Source organism: Leucoraja erinacea, chromosome 16 (genome assembly GCF_028641065.1).
Source record: "Leucoraja erinacea ecotype New England chromosome 16, Leri_hhj_1, whole genome shotgun sequence".
Lineage (NCBI taxonomy): Eukaryota > Metazoa > Chordata > Chondrichthyes > Rajiformes > Rajidae > Leucoraja > Leucoraja erinaceus.
In genome coordinates this window covers 12294214-12314090 of record NC_073392.1, presented here as the reverse complement: position 1 = coordinate 12314090, position 19877 = coordinate 12294214, and the positions used below count along the sequence as shown (strand labels likewise).

At 39.9% G+C, this 19877-nt stretch overlaps 1 protein-coding gene across 2 annotated transcripts in view; it reads left to right on the top strand.

Annotated features, from left to right (window-relative positions):
* Positions 1 to 19877, top strand: part of LOC129704532 (contactin-4-like) — a 796241-nt gene that overhangs the window by 741979 nt on the left and 34385 nt on the right. For both annotated transcript variants that reach the window (XM_055647705.1, XM_055647704.1), the window contains 3 exons: positions 1029 to 1215; positions 2106 to 2218; positions 5446 to 5614. In XM_055647705.1, coding sequence (XP_055503680.1) covers positions 1029 to 1215; positions 2106 to 2218; positions 5446 to 5614 — 469 coding nt within the window. The remainder of the gene's footprint in view (positions 1 to 1028; positions 1216 to 2105; positions 2219 to 5445; positions 5615 to 19877) is intronic.

The following is a 19877-nucleotide window of genomic DNA, read 5'->3' as shown; positions in this document are numbered from 1 at the left end:
ATTATTATATTATATAATTCTGATCAATGTCAATGTTAAACCAAGAAAATTACAAGCAGAATTGTTTTGTTTCCTTACTAACCGTTTATTTAATGTACACTAGGCCAGTGCTAGATTTTCAATTCGGGTGAGCCAACTAGAATTGAATTTTACCTGTGATATCCAAGGATTAAACATTCATTGCAGTTAGTGACAGTAATTATAACTGGAATTAACTGATGGACATTATTGAACAGAGGTGCCATTTTGCAATAACTTACTTGTTCACTAAAATGATGAAAGAAGTAGAACAGAAGTGCTGTGGCTTTGATAATAATGCTTTCACCATGTGCTATAGTCGTACTCTGAGTTCAGGGAAACATAGAACATTTTGAAAAATCAGGAATAAATGGGCTGGCTTTAAGTACAAACGAAAATCAAATAAACTCTTCAGTCACAGGATCTTCAACCAGAAATGTTAACCCTGTTTCTCTCCCTATATTTGCGGCCTGAACCTTTGAGTAGTTTCTCTGTTTTTAGTTCGTGCTTTAGGTGACATTAGATCTAACACAAATATTCATCTTGCATGACGCATTTATTGCCATAATGTTCTTGGTCGCGATTTCTGTTGTGGTTTTATGAATGTAAATGAATGCTTATCGCATACTGATCAGTTACATCCCCTGTGGAAAACTGAGCAGGTTGGCCATGAAACTGCTCATGCAGAAAACTGATAGAAACCATAGCACCTACTTCATTCACAGCTTTTACCATTTCATAGTTTGGAGTGTACACATTGCACAGGTTATAATTTACAATTTGTTTTACATCTATGATATCATAAGGTTAATTGTAAACAGTAGCGAGTTATTATGCCCTTTGAATGTATTACACTGGTGATCTGATGACATCAGTGCTTTCAGTGGTTTTTTTTCAATCATGTCCTTATTTTGATTATGGTAATTCTGTTCAAATGGGTCAGAGGGAATTACTTTACTAAAGGTTAATTCCTTTTCATTTTGTTTTATCATTTCCATCTTGTTCTTAAGATATGGTACTGGACAGATGATGAAAATGAAGATGTCGCAAGCAAAATGACATCAAAAGGAAACCACACGACGACAAAGGTCACAGGATTGAAAGGCAGCACATTTTATTACATGGTGGTCACAGCATACAGCAGTGCTGGAACTGGGCCTGCCAGTCCTCCCGTTAACGTCACAACGAAGAAACCGCGTGAGTATTTCTTTAATTGAGTCTTGTTGAGTCTCATTGTAACTCGTTTTCATCTAGCTCACAGTTAACAATGGCCTGTTTCTTTTATCATCATTACTTATTTCCATATCTTTCATTCATTTGTTCTATATCGCTCTATATCACCATCTATATCACTTGTTTCCCTTTCCCATGACTCCCAGTCTGAAGAAAGGTCTCCACCTGAAACGTCACCTATTCCTTTTCTCTAGAGATGCTGTCTGTCCCGCTGAGTTGCTCCAGATTTTTGTATCTATCTTCGGTTCAATCCAGCATTTGCAGTTCCTTCCTGCACAATAACTACTGATGTTACTTTCAGTGGCTCTGCCAATATATGCTTCCAGCTGTGAAAAGTGAGATTGTAAAACCCAAAATGTCTTCACTATTTTATAAATAGATTTTTGCACTGTATTTACAAAATAAATTTGAACAAAGCCTCTCCTAACACAATTGTTGTTTCAAGTTCAGTTGTTCAGTTTAGCTTTTTCCCCATTATTCTCTTATTAAGTATAAGCTTAGAGTCAAGCAGCACGGAAACAGGCCCTTCAGCCCAACATGCCCATGCTGACCATCAACACTAGCCCCACCTGCCTATGTTTGACCCATATCCCTTGAAACCCATCCTATCCACATACCTGTCCAAATATATTTTTTTAATGTCCAAATATCTAGGTTTGGTTTATAAATTGAAAAAAAAAGTTTAGAAGTTGCTTTTATACAGTAAGTTGTACGAATCCATCTCAAATGGCAAGGTTGTATCTGGCACCTAAATCCAGCATTATCCCTGCACTTCCACCTCTCACCATCTTAAACTCCTACTGTGTATTTTGTTCTCATTCACTTATGGATTTTACCGACTCATTGTTTTCCAGCACCAAGTCAAGCACCTGGAAAAATAAGGTGGGAATCAGCGAGCTCCAGGGTTGTCCTAAACTGGGACCATGTCAAAGCAATGGAAAATGAATCTGAAGTGACAGGATACAAAGTAAGCAAATGTAATCATCTGTAGGAGTACCTGTTAATTATTGAATGCATATCATTTCCAAAGAAAATTATACTATCTTGACTACACTTCTTCATATCCTGCTTTCTGCATAGACTCGATCCCCTACTCCCAATTCCTCAGTCTACGCCGTATCTGTGCCTAAGATGGGGTGTTCCACACCAGAACATCTGTGATGTCCTCATTCTTTAGGGAATGGGGGTTCGCCTCACCCATCATAGATGAGGGCCTCGGTACCCCACAGCTCTGCCCTTGCTCCCTCTCCCCCTAGTTGCAAAGAGACAGTCCCCCTAGTCCTTACCTTCCACTCCATTAGCCGTCACATACAACACATAATCCTCCAAATTTTCCGTCACCTCCAACGGGATCCCACCACTAGCCACATTTTCCCATCTCCTCCCCTTTTTGCCTTCTGCAGAGACCATTCCCTCCGCAACTCCCTGATTAACTTATCCCTTCCCACCCAAACCACCCTTCCCCAGGTACCTTGCCCTGTACCCGCAGAAGATGCAACACCTGTCGCTATACCTCCTCCCCCGACTCTGAGACAAAACGCAGACTGGGCGATCGTTTCATGGAACACCTTCACTCAGCCCACTCATCAATGTCTATATCTCTCATTTCCTTTATTCCTATCCAGTCTGAAGAAGGGTTTTGGCCATTGTTCCTTCCCCCACTGCCGGATCATATGCTGTCAGGTTAATTGGGCTGTGTGGTGATTAGGTGCTTTTAATTCCCCAGCATGAGTATTCTTCATAATCGTAACGAGATGCAGCACACAACGGCGATCCGACGTGGGGGGGACCACTGTTCGGGGGGGGGGGGGGGGGGGAGAACAAAAGGGGGAGCCGGCATAATTTGTAACTTTGTCCGTAGATGGCCACGATTTGTATACATTAGGTAAAGAATTTCACTGTGCCTTGTCACATGTGACAATAAAGTATACCATTTCTCCCCTTTCTCAACGAATCCTATCCAAACCTCCATCATTCTCCCAACATTCCCATCAGCGTCTTGCAGGTTTTACCACTCAGCTACATATTATTATAGAGTCCCCTAACTGAGCAACTACACATTTTAAGGGATGTAAGAGGAAATCAGAGCATACATTGAAACCACATTGTCAAAGTGAGAACATGCAAACTCCCCAGAGTCTGCACTTGCGATCGAGATTGAACCCCTGAAGCTGAAGCTCTGGGAGAGCAGCTCAACTAGCTGCATAACTGTGTGGCCCCAATTTCAAGAAATATCAAGTTGACTTATCCATTGATTCATTAATTCAATAGAGTATTTTAAGCAAATGTGCACATATTGGAAATGTGCACATTAAATTGAAGGATGCACACATACACTTGTAGTGCTCTGAATTTATCACCATCTGAACAATGCTCTTGTCTCCAGATGTGTAGCAACTAAAATGAGGTGTGCAGTTTATTATTTTTAACAGGAAAACCTGGAATTGTATCTGCTTGTGTCCATTTTTCTTGCACAATCCACACGTAAAAGCAGTTAGATCAGACCACTAATCATTTTGAGGTAAATCATGCCAATTGAGAAAATGGACTTGGTCTTCCTGTATGTAATTCACTTTTACATGCCTGTCAGTTTCCGACATTATGATGCAGAGGTACGATAAATTTAGCAACCAAAAATGGGTAAAATGCAATTACGAGACAAAAGATTTTGAAAATGAGTATTATTCACAATCTTCTCCCTCAAGGATGCTTGGACAATATTTTATACTGTGGTTAATTAAGAATACTCATTGGGCTTCCGTAAGTTAGGGTGAACATTTCCCACTGGAGCTGAAGGAGCAATTAGAAAAATCTCAGGCAGGAAAAATAAATCAGGATAAAAGTGTGTATAGAAGCAAAATGATGATTGGGGAAGACAGGTTGGATTAACAACATTAATTACCTTTAAAGGAATGAAATGCTAAACTTGAAAAATAAACTTTTTCCGAGCCACAGTTGGTCAGCGGTATTTATAACATGACATGCTGTTACAAATTCTCTTTATCCTGAAATCATAAGACTTCTGCTGCTGCCTTTGGTGGGAAATGAATGAATACCTTTTAATGCCTTCAATGCCTGGGTTATCATCCAGGCTCTGCTTTAATGCTCCATATGGAGAACTGGGCTATTCTCAGAAGGACGCACGTTTAACTACACTGTGAATGCCAGAAGTTGCTGTCTAATTTCCTGAATTATAATACTGTTAGCCCATCTATTATCTAGTCAAAATCCAGATCATTTTTATCTGAACAGGGAAGAGTTTTTTATTTCTCGTTGTGCAGCCAACTAATGTTGGTACATTTCGCTCAAATCTGGCTGGAATATTGTATTAGAGGTTTTAGATAGGCACGTGAACTGGCAGGTGCAATCAGCTAACTTGGCATCATCTATCCTGAGCTGAGTAAACCTCAATTAAAATAGCACGTCAAGGGATTTTTTATGAACATATGAGAAAATGTGTTTTTTTTAATTCAACTGCATATGAAGGTTATAAGGAAGAGGAGTAGAATTAGACCATTCGGCCCATCGTCTACTCCGCCATTCAATCATGGCTGATCTATCTCTCCCTCCTAACCCAATTCTCCTGCCTTCTTCCCATAATCTCTGACACCGTACTAATCAAGAATCTAGTTCTGCCTTAAAAATATCCACTGACTTGGCATCCTTCTGTGGCAAAGAATTCTACAGATTTACCACAGATCGTATAAGAAATTTTTGATGCATTGCAAAAGAACTTTGCAATTACCATATAAAGCCAATTTGTATGGAAATAGGGCGCATTGTCATCTAGCAACACAAGACACAGAATTCAAGTCTAGAGGGCATAACTTTACGGAGAAAGGGGCAAAGTTTAAAGGAACTAGCGGAGCAAGTTTTTTTAAACTCATTTTTGGGGTGCCTGGAATGCACAGCCACAGGTGGTGGTGGAGGCAGGTACTTAGTGGCATTTACGAGGCTTTTAGTTTGGCACATGGATATGCGGGGAATGGAGGTGTATGGACCATGTGAAAGCAGAGCAGATTAGTTTAGCTAGAGCATTGTGTTTGGCACAGTCATTGTGGGTCAAAGAGCCTGTTTCTGTGCTGATTCTATCTTCTATATTCATTTTCCAATTTATATTTACATTCATTCAGGAGAAGCAAAACAAATACCTTGTGGGGTTTAGTCTTGTGAATAATTCCTAAACTTTTGCAGGTTTTGTACAGAAACAACAGACAGAGCAGGACAAAGGTGATAGAAACCAATAACACATCTGTGGAGCTTCTACTCCCCGATGATGCTGAATATATCATTGAAGTGAAGACCTTCAGCGATGGAGGAGATGGAATTAGCAGTCCTCAAATCAGGATCCCCAGAATGTCATGTGAGTTACATTTTTCATATCATACAAACTATAATTATTCAATTTAATAGGGAGCAGCTTCTATTCTGTTCAAATGCATCGATTCTTTGTTCTGATGCAGCAGTGTTCATTTTGTGTCAGAGTGCTGCCATTAGAGGGAAGAAAATATCTTGTTGTAGATGGTTTATGCATGCAACCTATAATGTACCTACCTCAATACCACTAACCACGCCCAGCCATATCAGTATAACTGTGATATCCTCCCCTTGTTCCTCCCTGTTTGTTCCAGTACGCCTGAAGACTAGATGCAGTCAGTACTGGGACGTGTGTAACATGTGCCTTGATTAAAGACTCAGTAAAGGTTACAGTGTGTCAGACTCCACGCCTTTACATGGTGTCAGCAAGTTAAACGCGCGCCTCCTGTTTATCGGGTTTTATTTGTCCCTAGTCCAACTAGTGTTTAATTCCCTGTTCATCATGGATGTGTCTTTGGTTAGTCAGATTACAGTTTACAACACAACACTAATTAATGTCAGGTTACTGGCTTCAAACAGAGATTGAGACTGGAAAATGGAAGTGTCAATTTTGTTGGTTTGAACTGATATGGTATTCCATCGCTAAAACCAAAGCACATCAGCGTTAAAATCACACGATGGTGAACAAGTATGCAAGTGTTGCATTTGTTAATGTTTATTTTAAGTGGGTTAAGACCTCCGTTAAAATAGCAGGTCAAGGAGTTTTTTATGAACACACGCGAAGATATGTTTTTTATTCTGCATATTATTAAGAAACTCATGATGCATCCCAAAAGACCATTGAAATTTCCACATCAAGGCAATGTGTATGGAAATAGGGCAGTTTGTAATCAAGCAACAGAGCTGTTGGAGGAACTTAACGGGATGAGATAGCATCTGTGAAGGGAATGGATAGGCGACGTTTTGAGACTAGACGACCCTGTCTGAAGAAGGGCCGTAACCCATAACAACACCTGTCCATTCCCTCCACAGATGCTCACATGATGGTTTGGGTCCAGGCCGTTCTTCAGACTGGATTGACTTCTTCCAGCACTTTGTGTGTTGCATTATATTTTCTGCATGTAAAGTGAACATAAACTGCCAACCAGTGCGTTTTTTTCAACCTCAGGATGCTGCAGAAGTCCAACGAAACAGAACATGATTACAATCTAACAAGTCATTTAGAGTCAACTTCACTCAATGGCACCAAATTCTACAGGGATGTGCCAGAGTACATGCCTCTTATTTACACATCAATGTCTTCCCCATGCTGCACCCGACCACCCAACAGGACATTGAACCCAGAAGTGTGCCTTAGCGTTTGGTGCCAGTTTCAAGCACATAATTTGTTTTACACATTGGTGCTAGAGCATCACTGAGATCATTGGCACCAAACTTCCTGCAGAATAATGCTAATCAACATTCTTACACAAAACAAATGATCTTGTGTCTGAGCTTCGAAATCTGCAGTTGGCAGTTTAGTTCACATCACAACATCCATTGGGTCATTGCATTGGTACTTATTAACCATTTCCTTTTAGATAAAATTAACATTTTCAGCCCATGATCTCTTTTCCCTTCCAGAGTATATTTCTGTATGTAATTTAATTTGCTCAAAATCCACCTAAATTTTGGCAAGACTTTTGAAAACAATACCTCAATTGAGCAATAAAAGTATCCCTTAAACAAAAAACAGACCTTATAAAGCATAATTGTCAAATACTTTTGTAGGTCCAAGGAAATGTGCTTTTGTACATAATTTCTTACAATTATCCTCTGTGTATTTCTACATCCATTGTTACCCTTATTTATTCCACTAAAATATTGCGCTGTTCCCTTCTTCCTAATCAAACACAGTTCCCCACACTGTTTAAGATAGACACACAATGCTGGAGTAACTCAGCTGTTCAGGCAGCATCTCTGGAGAGAAGGAATAGGTGACGATTCGGGTCGAGATCACAATCTTTCTTCATTTAAAACACCTTGCATCATTTGCAAATACCAATGGCACAAAAATAATTATTCGTATTAACATTGTTTTATTGTTGTCACTGGTGCCAAGACGCGGTGAAAAGCTTTGTTTTGCATGTTATTTAGGCATTGCGTCACTCATGAGTACATCGGGTAGTGCAAATGAGAAGGTAAACAGAGTGCAGAATATAATGATACAGCAACAGAATAAGTGCAGATAAAATAACATGCAAGGGCCAGAATAGGGGAGATTGCAAGATCATGGATTCATCTTTAGCACATGAGAGGTGCGGTCAAGTATCTGTCAACAGCAGGGCATATTCTAGAGTTTATTGTCATGTCCCAGATAGGACAATGAAATTCTTGCATTGCTGCAGCACCACAGGCTATTGTAGTCATAAATACAGACCAGATCAGTGTGACCATATATATATATACATATATACACAACAGTAAACGGATAAAGTGCAATAGTCTGTTATAATTCAGAGTTTGTTTGAAGTTGTGTTTAATAGTCTGATGGCTGTGTGGAAGTAGCTGTTCCTGAAACTGGATGTTGCAGATTTCAGGCTCCTGTACCTTCTACCTGATGGCAGCAGGGAGATGAGTGTGTGGCCAGGGTGGTGTGGATCCTTGATGATACTTGCAGCCTCTTTAAAGCAGCGACTGTGATAGATCCCCTCGATGGTAGGGAGGTCAGAGCCAATGATGAACTGGGCTGTGTTTACAACTTTTTGCAGCCTTTTCTGCTCCTGGATGCTCAGGTTGCCGTACCAAGCTGCGATGCAACCGGTCACCATGCTCTCTACTGTGCACCTGTAGAGGTTCGAGAGAGTCCTCCTTGATATACTGACTATCCGTAATATTCTCAAGAAGTAGAGGCGCTGATGTGCTTTCTTTATGATTGCAGTGTTCTGGGACCAGGAGAGAGATCTTCAGAAATATGCACGCCCAGGAATTTAAATTTCTTGACCCTTTCCACCATCGACCCATTGATATAAACAGGACTCTGGGTCCCTTATCAACCCCTTCCAAAGTCCACAATCAGTTCCTTGGTTTTGCTGGAGTTGCGAGCCAGGTTTTTGTGCTGACACCATTTGGTCAATCATTCGATCTCACTTCTATACTCTGACTCGTCCGAAACTGTTCTTGAATTTGGTGGTATGTGGTTTCAAACTTTTGTATTGGCTGCCCAATGAGAGAGAGGAGAAGAGAGAATGACTGGGGTGTGAGTGATCCTTGATCATTTTGGATGCTTTTCAGAGGCAGCACAGATTACAGAAGGAGCTGATTGGGGTGGTGGAGGGAGAGGTGGGTTGAGACAGGTTTACATGTATCACGATGAAGGTAGTACTACCACTGTATACTTTATAAAAATAATTTTAAAAGCATTTTTTTTTAGCTTTAAAATTAAACTGCGCTAATGTTTACTTCCGCACATCTTTGTGATAAAGATGAACAAAAGACAGATGGATGTAGATGGATTGGATAAGCAGACATGATGGATAGTTGGGAGAATGCTGACTTCATGCAAGTCTTCAATTGAATGATAATTTAACTGGATGTGTTCAGGCAAATCTTGTGCCTTTTGGGATTCTGGTCGTGTTAACTTTATAAAATGAACTTAGATTGCCTTGTGAACAGAAAAAGACCACATTTCATCAGCAGATGATAAAGGTAAAAATGAGCGGATGAGCAAGTCTTGGTCCTTTTTCTGTTCTTACACAAAATATAAATATGCAAAGCTTGCATTTATACATCTTCTAGTAACAACATATCTCGGTATCATTAGTATATTATTCATTTTGCAGTACTGCTGCTGCCTCAGTGCCAGAGACCTGAGTTTGATCCTGACTATGAGTGCTCTCAGTGCAGAGTTTATTCACTCTCCTTGTGACTAACGTGGGTTTACTTCGGGTGTTCCGGTTTCCTCCCACATTCCAAATACATCAATTTTTGTAAGTTAATTGGTTTCTGCAAATTGTCCCTAGTGTGTAGGATACGAAACTGGGTTAACATAGAATTAGTGTACGGGTGATCGATGGTCGACCTGAACCCGGTAGGCCAAAGGGCCTGTTTCTACGCTGTATCTATAAATTATAATCTCTAATTCATCTCTTCTAGGCTTTAAATTTATACATTGCATTATACATTGTACAATACATTATTCTCAACTAGTGCAATGATATACGTTACTAGTACAATGCTATACTATGAAGCAAATGGTCTGCTTCACAAATGCCCTTCAGGGAAGAAAATCTGTCATACTTACTGGAAGATCGATGTGGTTAGCCTTTAGTGGTACTCTGATGTAGCCTGGCATGCCCCATGGTTGAAGGGAAATTAGGGATTGTCAATAAATGCCAATCAGGCCTGCAATGATCCTATTAATGAATGAATAAGTGAAATATGGATTTTGATCAGGATGGAAGCACACATAATGATTGCTATGTGTTATGTTGTTCTCTCTCCATTACTCCATACATAATTTAAGGCTAGGGATTTCAACACCTTGTTTGTAACTGACAAGCATTTGGTGATTCGGTAATGTACTGTCAATTAATTAATAAATGGGAAGAAGCCTTGCAATGCCAGTAACTATTGGAACAGTTAGTGATTATTATTGGCAAGCATTTCGCATGCAGTCCCTATTCTGAAATGAAGAGTAAAAAAAACAAAGGGAGTTTAAGGAAAGTGAAGAAGAGTGAGAAAATGGAGATGATGCTTAATGAAATTTAACAAATGGAGATCGTTGATTTTTGATCCAAACAAAGTCAACAGATCTTTAAGAAAAAGGCTGGAGTAAGTGGGTCAGGAGAAAAGGAATAGGTGACATTTCGTGTCGAGACCCTTCTTCAGAAAGAAACATTTTGTGTCTGTCTTCGGTTTAAACCAGCAACTGCAGGCCCTTCCTACAGATCTTTAACAAAACTGTATTTATGTAGATCAAGAGATCATGTGCAGGCAGGAGCAAAAGGATATGGGCTCAAATTAAGAACGGACTTCTATTTTCTTCTGCCAAAAGTTGGGTAAAATCAAACAGCACCATCCTGTATAAAACAAGTATTCAGAATTTATTTCATTCCATTCAGAATCTCTGGTTAAAATTGAATTGAATTGAGTATTATTTGTAATATTAGGGTTTGTTCACCAAATGAGCAATGAAATCTGTGCTACATATTGAATTTAATCCGTAATAGATTAATCTATTCATGTTGCTACTCAACAGACAATATGCTTATGAATGTGATTTTCCTCTGAATAAGGAACACAACATAGGGTACTTGTTTAAGGTGAATGGGAGAAGGTTTTGTATTTGCCTAGGGAGACACTAACTCTCACCACTTTTCCTGCTGATTTATCCAAGTCTATTCAGGCAATGTCCTATTGCTAGTTCTGAAGGGCAAGTGTCTGTTTCATATTCTATTATAGAGAGTTTGTCACTGGAATGGATTACAGTAGTCTTTTGTCTCATTTTATTCTTTCCTCAGAGTTTATCTAAAAGAACTTTGGCAGGCATGCTATGTAAGATTGAGATAGAATTAACATAATTTTAGTAATATTACATGAATTAGAAGAAATTAAGCAAACAAAAATGTTATACATTCCCAATCTAGACAATTGGGCAATAATTCAACAGTTATTGCATCCAAAAATATCCCAAATCTTGTAATGTGCTCATGTCAGTTAAACTGGCATGAGCATTTTATTGGCATAGTTTATTGCTGTTCCCAGGATGTTTTACAAATCAATGAGATCTACATGTACAGACACGTTGCCCTTAAAACCAATAAAAAATTAAAAATAACTAAGGATGCTGCAAATCCAAAAGATTATCAGTTTGAAACGTCAACTCCGTTTCACTCTCCACAGAAGCCTTCTGAGTATCTTTTTGCTTTTATCACATTGCTGTAGATATCTGCTGTGTAGTTAATGAGGAGGGGGTGACGAGAGGAGAGGTGGGATGAGGGTTGTCACTGGAATGAGGAGAGGCACATACATTGGGGAGAAGAAGGGAAAATAAATGCAAAAAGCATTTCCTCTTCCCCATCATGAACACAGCCCTCAACACTAACCACTCTTACTGAAACACTTTCTCAGATTTCACCCTCGGGTTAGTTTACAGAATGTTATGGTATAGTTTCTCGCAACACATGTTCTTATGTTTGGCAAATAGTTGTCAGTGTGAAATATGACAGTGCATGCTCTAAACCTAAATAGAACCTCTAAAATAGGGTATATTTTCCAAAAAGTGATGATTTTAATAAATGTTCCTCAAATTGGGGCCAAATTGCCCACTGGGGACAAATTGCACAAATTGCTGACATCCAATATGTATATAGATTACATTGATTACACCATGTTAATTTATGTAAATTGTGCAGCACAGAAGAAGCCATGGTCCAATCACCCCATTCTTATGTTCTACCTCAACCTTTTTCCTTCAACTGTTAGCATAATCCTTTTTTCTGATTGCTCACGTGTTAATCCTGCAATGTCATAAATGCAGCCATAAAAATGAACTCTGGAAAGATTAATGGAAATAAAATTCATTTTATTTATATCAAATAGTTTTCTAAAAATCTATTGGATTTTATAAAGATGGTCATGAAGATCTCTGTAAATATTTTTTTACTGTAGCTGTGCAGTATGTCAGATCAGAATCCCTGATCTTTCAGCTTTTGCCTCTACTTTGTCTCTAAATTGCCTCTACTTCGAAAACAATCACAAAAGGGGAAGGTTGATCAGCATATGAGACAATGTAAATCGGCAGGGCAAGATGCTGAGGGAGAATGGGACTGGTGGGCTTGGTTCTGGAATGCATTTGATGGATGAGATGGCCTACCTTTGCACTGCAATAATCCTCTCTCATGTGTCCTTTCTCACGTTGGATTTTTTTGTTGTTGTAAAATTGATTTTTTTGAAACGTGGAAATTTTGTGGCGTTAGGGAAATGCAGATATCTATAAATAAATGCCTAAAGTATAACACGGCCTAATATGAAAAATTATACAAGACTAATTCTTGTTGGGAAATGCTGAATGGCTTTCTCTTCTCGACAAAGAAAAGATCAAATGCGTTGATTTTGACATGGCCAGTTGCTTATTTTACAAAAAATTGAAAAGCTCAGTCAGTGTGACTGTATTCTATGCCTGGCAGTAGATTGAAACATGCTGTTTAGTATGATGTTAAGAACTCAATTAAACAGGCAAAATAGAATTAACTTAGACAGTAGTTTATCAGTTGTGTTGTATTCCATTGTGGCACAGTTCTGTGACATTGCATTTTGTTCCAAAGTTTTGATGCAAATACCTTTATGGGCCAAATACAAGCAGGTGGGACTAATGTAGATGGGGCATCTCGGTCAGTAAGTAGGGCCGAAGAGATTGTTTCCATGTTGTATGATTCTTTAATACTATGACTATGACCTTTCATATGCACATATTTTACAAAACTGCAAACAGATAACAGTATGCACAAAATATTCAATTCACCCCAAGTGAATGGAGACATTACCTACAGTGAGATACATTGTCAATATCTGTGTGCAAGGCAGTGACACTGCATGCAATTTGGCATCCATTGTTCAATTCTATTGAAGTCAATGGAACTAAAATCTTCAAGGATTTATAGTAGTCAGGCACTATTAGTTTGTACGGTCAGCACAAGCAAAATGGGGTGAACAGTTTTTTTTTGCTCCTGTTAGTTTTATTATGACTTGATGATCCTCAATATGGAGTAACACAATGCTATTCTAGTTTATTTACTGTTTTTGTGATCCAGTTTACGCTTTAGTTCATGTTTTTACTTTCCAGCAGGAGACTAGACAGGTGGCCTCGCTGTTATTTTCAACCTGAATTTTCGGATCACTGAACTCACCCTCCCCCCAGTAGCATCATTTGAATTCCTCGCCTTCAAAGCCCTTTCCTCCATGACAGTCATCCTCATTTACCGGCCACCTAAACCAAACCCCTCCTTCCTATCTGACTTCACTGAACTCCTCACACTTGCCTCATCCCTCTGCCCACGTCTCCTGCTACTTGGTGACTTAAATATTCACATGGACTCCCCCACCTGCAAGCTCGCATCTGAATTCGCCTTTTTTACTTGACAACTTCTCTGTCACTCAGCACGTCACCTTTCCCACTCATGACATAGGTCACATCCTTCACCTGGTCTGCTCCACAAATCAACCGGTACTCGACCTCCATCCATGCCTCTTCCCCCTCTCTGATCATAAGCTTATACGGTTCACCATCCCTTCTCTGACACCTCGCACCTGCTTCCTCCGAGAAATCACCTTCCATAATCTAAAATCCATTGATCCCCACCATCTCCCTGACCTGCTCTCCACCACTCTCCCCCTGGACTCAACCCATATCTCACCTGATGATCTCACAAATCATCTCAACTCCACCTTGTCTACCTCCCTTAACACTATGGCCCCCCTCAAAACAAGAACTGTAACTTTAAACACATCTTTACCCTGGTACACACCTGCACTTCGTAAACTGAAACAGACTGGTCGCCGACTTGAACGACTCATAAAGAAATCATCTCTCACAGTCCACCTTGAAGCTTACAAACTCCACCTCACTGACTACAAAGATGCCCTCATTGCTGCAAAATCTGCCTACCTCTCTTCCACATTCACCGATCCCTGCCTAAACCACAGAACCCTCTTCTCCACAGTGGGCAACCTCCTCAAGCGTCGAGCCCACACTCTCCCTACCTCTACTCCGGATCTCTGCAACTCATTCCTCCACTTTTTCGCTGATAAAATCAGCACCATCTATCAATCTTTATCCCCCTGTACCCGACTCCCCAGCATCTACTCCACCACCTACCAAGGCCCCTCCTTTCAACATCTCGACTGACCTCCTTACCCCTCCTCCACACTGCTTCCTCTCCCAGTTTGACCTGGTCACCCCTACTGAAATCTCCAAACTCATCAGCTCTTCCAAACCCACTACCTGCTCCCTCGACCCTCTCCCCACTCCCCTGTTGAAGTCCTGCCTCCCCGTTCTCTGCCCCTACCTCACTAATCTCTTCAACTCCTCATTGTCCCAAGGAATTGTCGCCTCCACTTTCAAAACTGCTGCTGTCACACCAATCTTAAAGAAACCTGGTCTTGATCCCTCCTCTCTCATTAACTACCGCCCAATCTCAAACCTCCCCTTTCTTTCAAAAACACTGGAACTTAATTCCCACCTCCTTGCGTATAACCTACTTGAACCCCTCCAATCTGGCTTTCGCCCCCTCCATAGCACAGAAACTGCTCTCCTCAAAGTCCTCAACAACCTCCTCACATCTGCTGACACTGGTTCCCTCAACATCCTCATCCTCCTCGACCTGAGCGCAGCCTTCGATACAGTGAACCATAACATCCTGCTCACCAGACTCAAAGACCTCGGCATTGAAGGCTCTGCACTCAGCTGGCTCCGTTCCTACCTTTCCAACAGATCCCACTTCATCTCTCTCCACAACCACACCTCTGCTACAGCCACAGTCACTCAAGGCGTTCCCCAAGGCTCCGTACACGGCCCCCTCCTCTTCATCATCTACAATCTCCCCCTTGGTCAGATACTCCGCCACTTCAACCTGGACTTCCACTGTTACGCTGACGACACCCAGATCTACCTTGGCACCAAATCCCCCCACAACCCCCCACCCCCCTCTCCCACATCAACTCCTGTTTGTCAGCTATAAAAACCTGGATGCAACATAACTTCCTCAAACTCAACAGCGATAAGACAGAATTCCTCCTCATAGGCTCCAAAGCCACACTCAGCAAGATCAATAACCCCACTCTCACCATCGACGGCACCACTGTCTCCCCATCTCCCCAGGCCCGCAACCTTGGCGTGATCTTTGATTCCACCCTCTCCCTTGAGCCTCACACCCGCCATGTCATTAAAACCTCCTTCTTTCATCTCCGCAACATTGCCAAACTCAGACCCTCTCTCACATCGCCCGCTGCTGAAAGACTCATCCATGCCTTCATCTCCTCCCGACTGGACTATTGCAACTCACTTCTCCTTGGCATCAGCTCTACCTACATCAACCGACTGCAACTGGTCCAGAACGCAGCCGCCCGACTCATCACCCACACCAAATCCTGGCATCACATCACTCCAGTCCTCAAACAACTTCACTGGCTTCCCATCTCCCACCGGATCACTTACAAAATCCTGATCCTCACCTACAAAGCCCTCCACCATCTGCCCCCCCCCATATCTCACTGACCTCCTCTCCCCCTACCAACCCTCACGGTCCCCCAGATCCACATCAGCCGGTCTCCCCTCTATCCACAAGTCCAACCTCCGCAGTTTTGGGGACAGAGCCTTCTCCAGGGCAGCTCCCAGGCTCTGGAACTCCCTCCCCCAACTGATCCGCAATTCCGTGTCCCTCACCATCTTCCAGTCCCGCCTCAAGACCCATCTCTTCACCTCTGCCTATCCTTAGCCCCACGTCTTCCTCCCTTTTCATCTGTGCATTAATTGCCTCATATTGTGTTTTGAATTGAATTCTGTCTTTACTTTGTGTACTAGTCATGTCTCTACTATTTATTTCATCCCCCTTACACGTTTTTCCTCTACCTGCTAAATTTTTGTAACTCTTGATACTTGAAAGGCGCCCATAAATACAATTTATTATTATTATTATTATTATTATTATTGATTATCTTAAGGGAGGATTTGCTCAGATATTGAAGGAATTCTCGACCATTTGTAGAAATCTTGGCATAATATTAACTTGCAAGAATTGCTGAGATAATTGTTTCCAGTTTTCTTGTGTGGTTTCAGAACCTGTGAATAGGGCCATGGAATTTTCAGAAAAGTAATAATTCACAGACTTGCCCCAGATTTGGATGATGTCCCTTAAAATTGTTCGTTATTGTGGAAAAATTGAAAAAATGTTCCATGTGTGAATTACTACTTAAAACACTAAAAAACAAGAATTTCAAAGTGAAATTGTGATGTCTGTAATTTATACTGGTAAAAAAAAAAAAATCAAAATGGAGTTTGTGCCCAGTTAGTTGAGGAGACTTAACAATTTTACACTAAGCAAATGATTTATTGTGTTGTTTTCAGAATCTTCTTCATTGCATGCTTTGAGACTGGATTGGTATGCACATTAATTTGGGTTTTTTTCCGCTATGTAAACGTTCTACATATAAAAACAGTGAACCATTCTTCGTAAGGTTGCTTTTCACGTATAATGAGTATTAGTTTTTCATTGATTACTGATGCATTACAGGCCACAAGGCAAATAGAACTTCTGTTGAATAAAAGACAACCCTATGTCCTGAAAGAACAGTTTAGATTAGACTTTAGAGACACAGAGCAGAAACAGGCCTTCAGGCCCGCCAAGTCCACGTGACCAGTGATCACCCCATACACTAGCACAATCCTGCACACTAGGGATGATTTACAATTTTACCTAAGACAATTAACCTACAAGCCAGCACATCTATGATGTGTGGGGGGAAATTGCTGGTCCCAGAGAAAACCATGAAAATGTCCAAACTCCACATTGAAAACACCCGTAGTCAGGATCAAACCCAGGTCTCTGGCACTGTAAGGCAGCAGCTCTACAACTGTGCCACTGTGCTGCCCTGAATCTGTATTATTATACAGTTTGTCTCTCATTAGTTGTAAGATGGATGAAAGCAAAGATCGCCTGCTATTTTTGCCGAGAAAATGCGTAGATCCCATGTTTTCCTGCAAAAAATTAATATATAAAGTCAAAGGATTGATTTCAATCTGCTTAGTTCCATATCAGTTACACCATTCCAATCCCACATCAGTTACAGTTAGTGGTAGCATGGAAGGAACTGGATCATCAGAGATTCAATGGTCTGAAGCCATGATAGACCAAAGTTCTATCTGCCTGTTCGGGTGGATATTAAATGTGATATAACATTAGAAGTGCACAAAATTCTTCCCATTGTGATGTATTTTCCCATAACCATATAAGCGAATGTTAAATTTGTTATTGGTGTTTGTGAAATCTTGCTGATATAGAATTAAGGCTTGTCACTGCAGTAATTTGTTATGTGAGGTGTATAAATTCAATGACTGCTTTCAATAATATGAATACTGACTTCACAGATCAAGTCATTATCAATGAAATATTATTTATTTGAAGATAGAATATACTTTCACAGATTCATGGTAGAAACATCACATTCAGTAATACCGTGACTTAAAAATATTTGCTCTGGGTGAGCTTTGGAAATCACCTGGACTGCTCCATCAGACTTCAAAGAATAAAAAGATTAAATACATCTGACCAACTGACAACAAAGGCAGTGGACATATATGTGTTGAAATTGTTTTTAATGAAATGCAGCAAGTACAGTTTTCCTTGAAAAAAAAAGGAATAAATCTTGTTCGATATAAAATGCTTTATAGTTTTGAAGGATAAAATGTAATATTTTTGCCGTTAATAGCATTGGAACTAAGAATGTGTTTTTCAATAACAGAGGCCGAATTAAATTTCTGAACTGAAAGCACAGATGAAAGCTCAAGGTCGCAGGCTCGTTGCAAAGTCCTTCAGCCCTGAGAACTATGAGACTGTTCCCTTTTGAAATGGCCATGATAGGATGCATCTGTCCCACACTATATGACCTATTATTTACACATATAATTAACTAACTAATTAACTAATTACACGCAATAAACTCAACTAACGTTAAATGCGTAATGTACTATACTAACACGACTAACTATATAGCAGGAAGGATGGGGGAGGTTAGACATATATTTTAAATACTAATTATGAATTAACTAACATACAGGTTAATGAAAAGTGCAATTATTGACGAGGTACTTTAACCCATAATTACTTTTATTTTAATCCAAATCTTCTAGCTTCCCTTTTATTCTATTTTAAACTGTTCAGCGATTAATTGACCTGATATGATAATTTTGGTTACAACTAGAGGGAACCGACTAACGTTGGGTCATACTTTAATAGGGGGGTAAGGCCCAGTGCATAATTTCATCGATGGAGGTCAATTTAAAAACAATCCTAGCTATCATTGGTGGATTTTTTGTAAGATATCGCTTTTTTGATAAATTACACTCACTTCTTTTGTTTATTCACAATTATGTGTTGTATGACTTAACAATTTTTATGTACACTTTATTTTATGTTTTTCTCTTTCCCTTAATTATGTTTAATAGTGTCAGGAGATGTAAAACTACTGCAGAAATTATGAAGGACAACTCTGGATTCGGGATTCCGAGGTTCTTGGCTGCATCACATGAATCATACAGTCTGGTAATAATAGCCAATGCAAGATAATAGTCGAATAAATATCGGAGGTCTCACTTTCTGTAGTTGGAACATCAGAGGTGCGAATGAGCCAATTAAGAGGGGTAAAATTCTGGCACAATTAAAATCATTAAATATGGATATTGCTTTCCTACAAGAGACACATTTGAAACAACAAACTCAGATCAGATTAAGGGCAAACTGGATAGGTCAAACCTATTACTCCTCATTCACCTCCAAAGCAAGAGGCACGGCCATTATAATTCGGAAGGGTATACCTTTTAAATTAAAGAAATCCATATCTGATAAAGAGGGAAGATATGTTATAGTCACGGGGGAAATTTACAATACACCATTAACTATGATAAATATTTACACGCCTAATTTTGATAACCCACAATTTTTTAAGAAAATAATAGATTTAATCGCAGAGCATAATTATCAAAATATAATAATGGGGGGAGATTTTAACTGTGTTATAGACCCATACTTAGATAAATCAATAAAGGTGGGGAAGCGTCTTGTTAAAACTAAGACCTGTGAATTTTTAAATGCTTATATAAAAAATAACAACATAGTTTGGAGAATAGCAAATCCAAGTGGTAGGGTTTATCATTACCTAACTTTATGTATTACTACTGGGCAGTGCATATTAAGAACATAATGGTTGGATAGTTCCACTCAGCAGTTGGAGTGGATAAGAATGGAGAAAGAGGAGTGCTATCCGCACGATATAGGAACGACCTTGCTCTCACCGATAAAATTGAATAGTATAATATATAAGAAGAACCCAATTATTCACAATACAATAAGAATTTGGAAACAAATAAAAGTATCCTTGAAATTAAATAATCTATCAGTACTAACCCCACTATTGAACAACCCCGCATTCAAACCATCTCTCATCGACAAAACATATCAACAATGGGATAGACTGGGGATTAGGAAAGTAGGGGATATGTATGAATTGGGCAAACTGTTATCATTTCAACATTTAAAATTAAAATTTAAACTGAA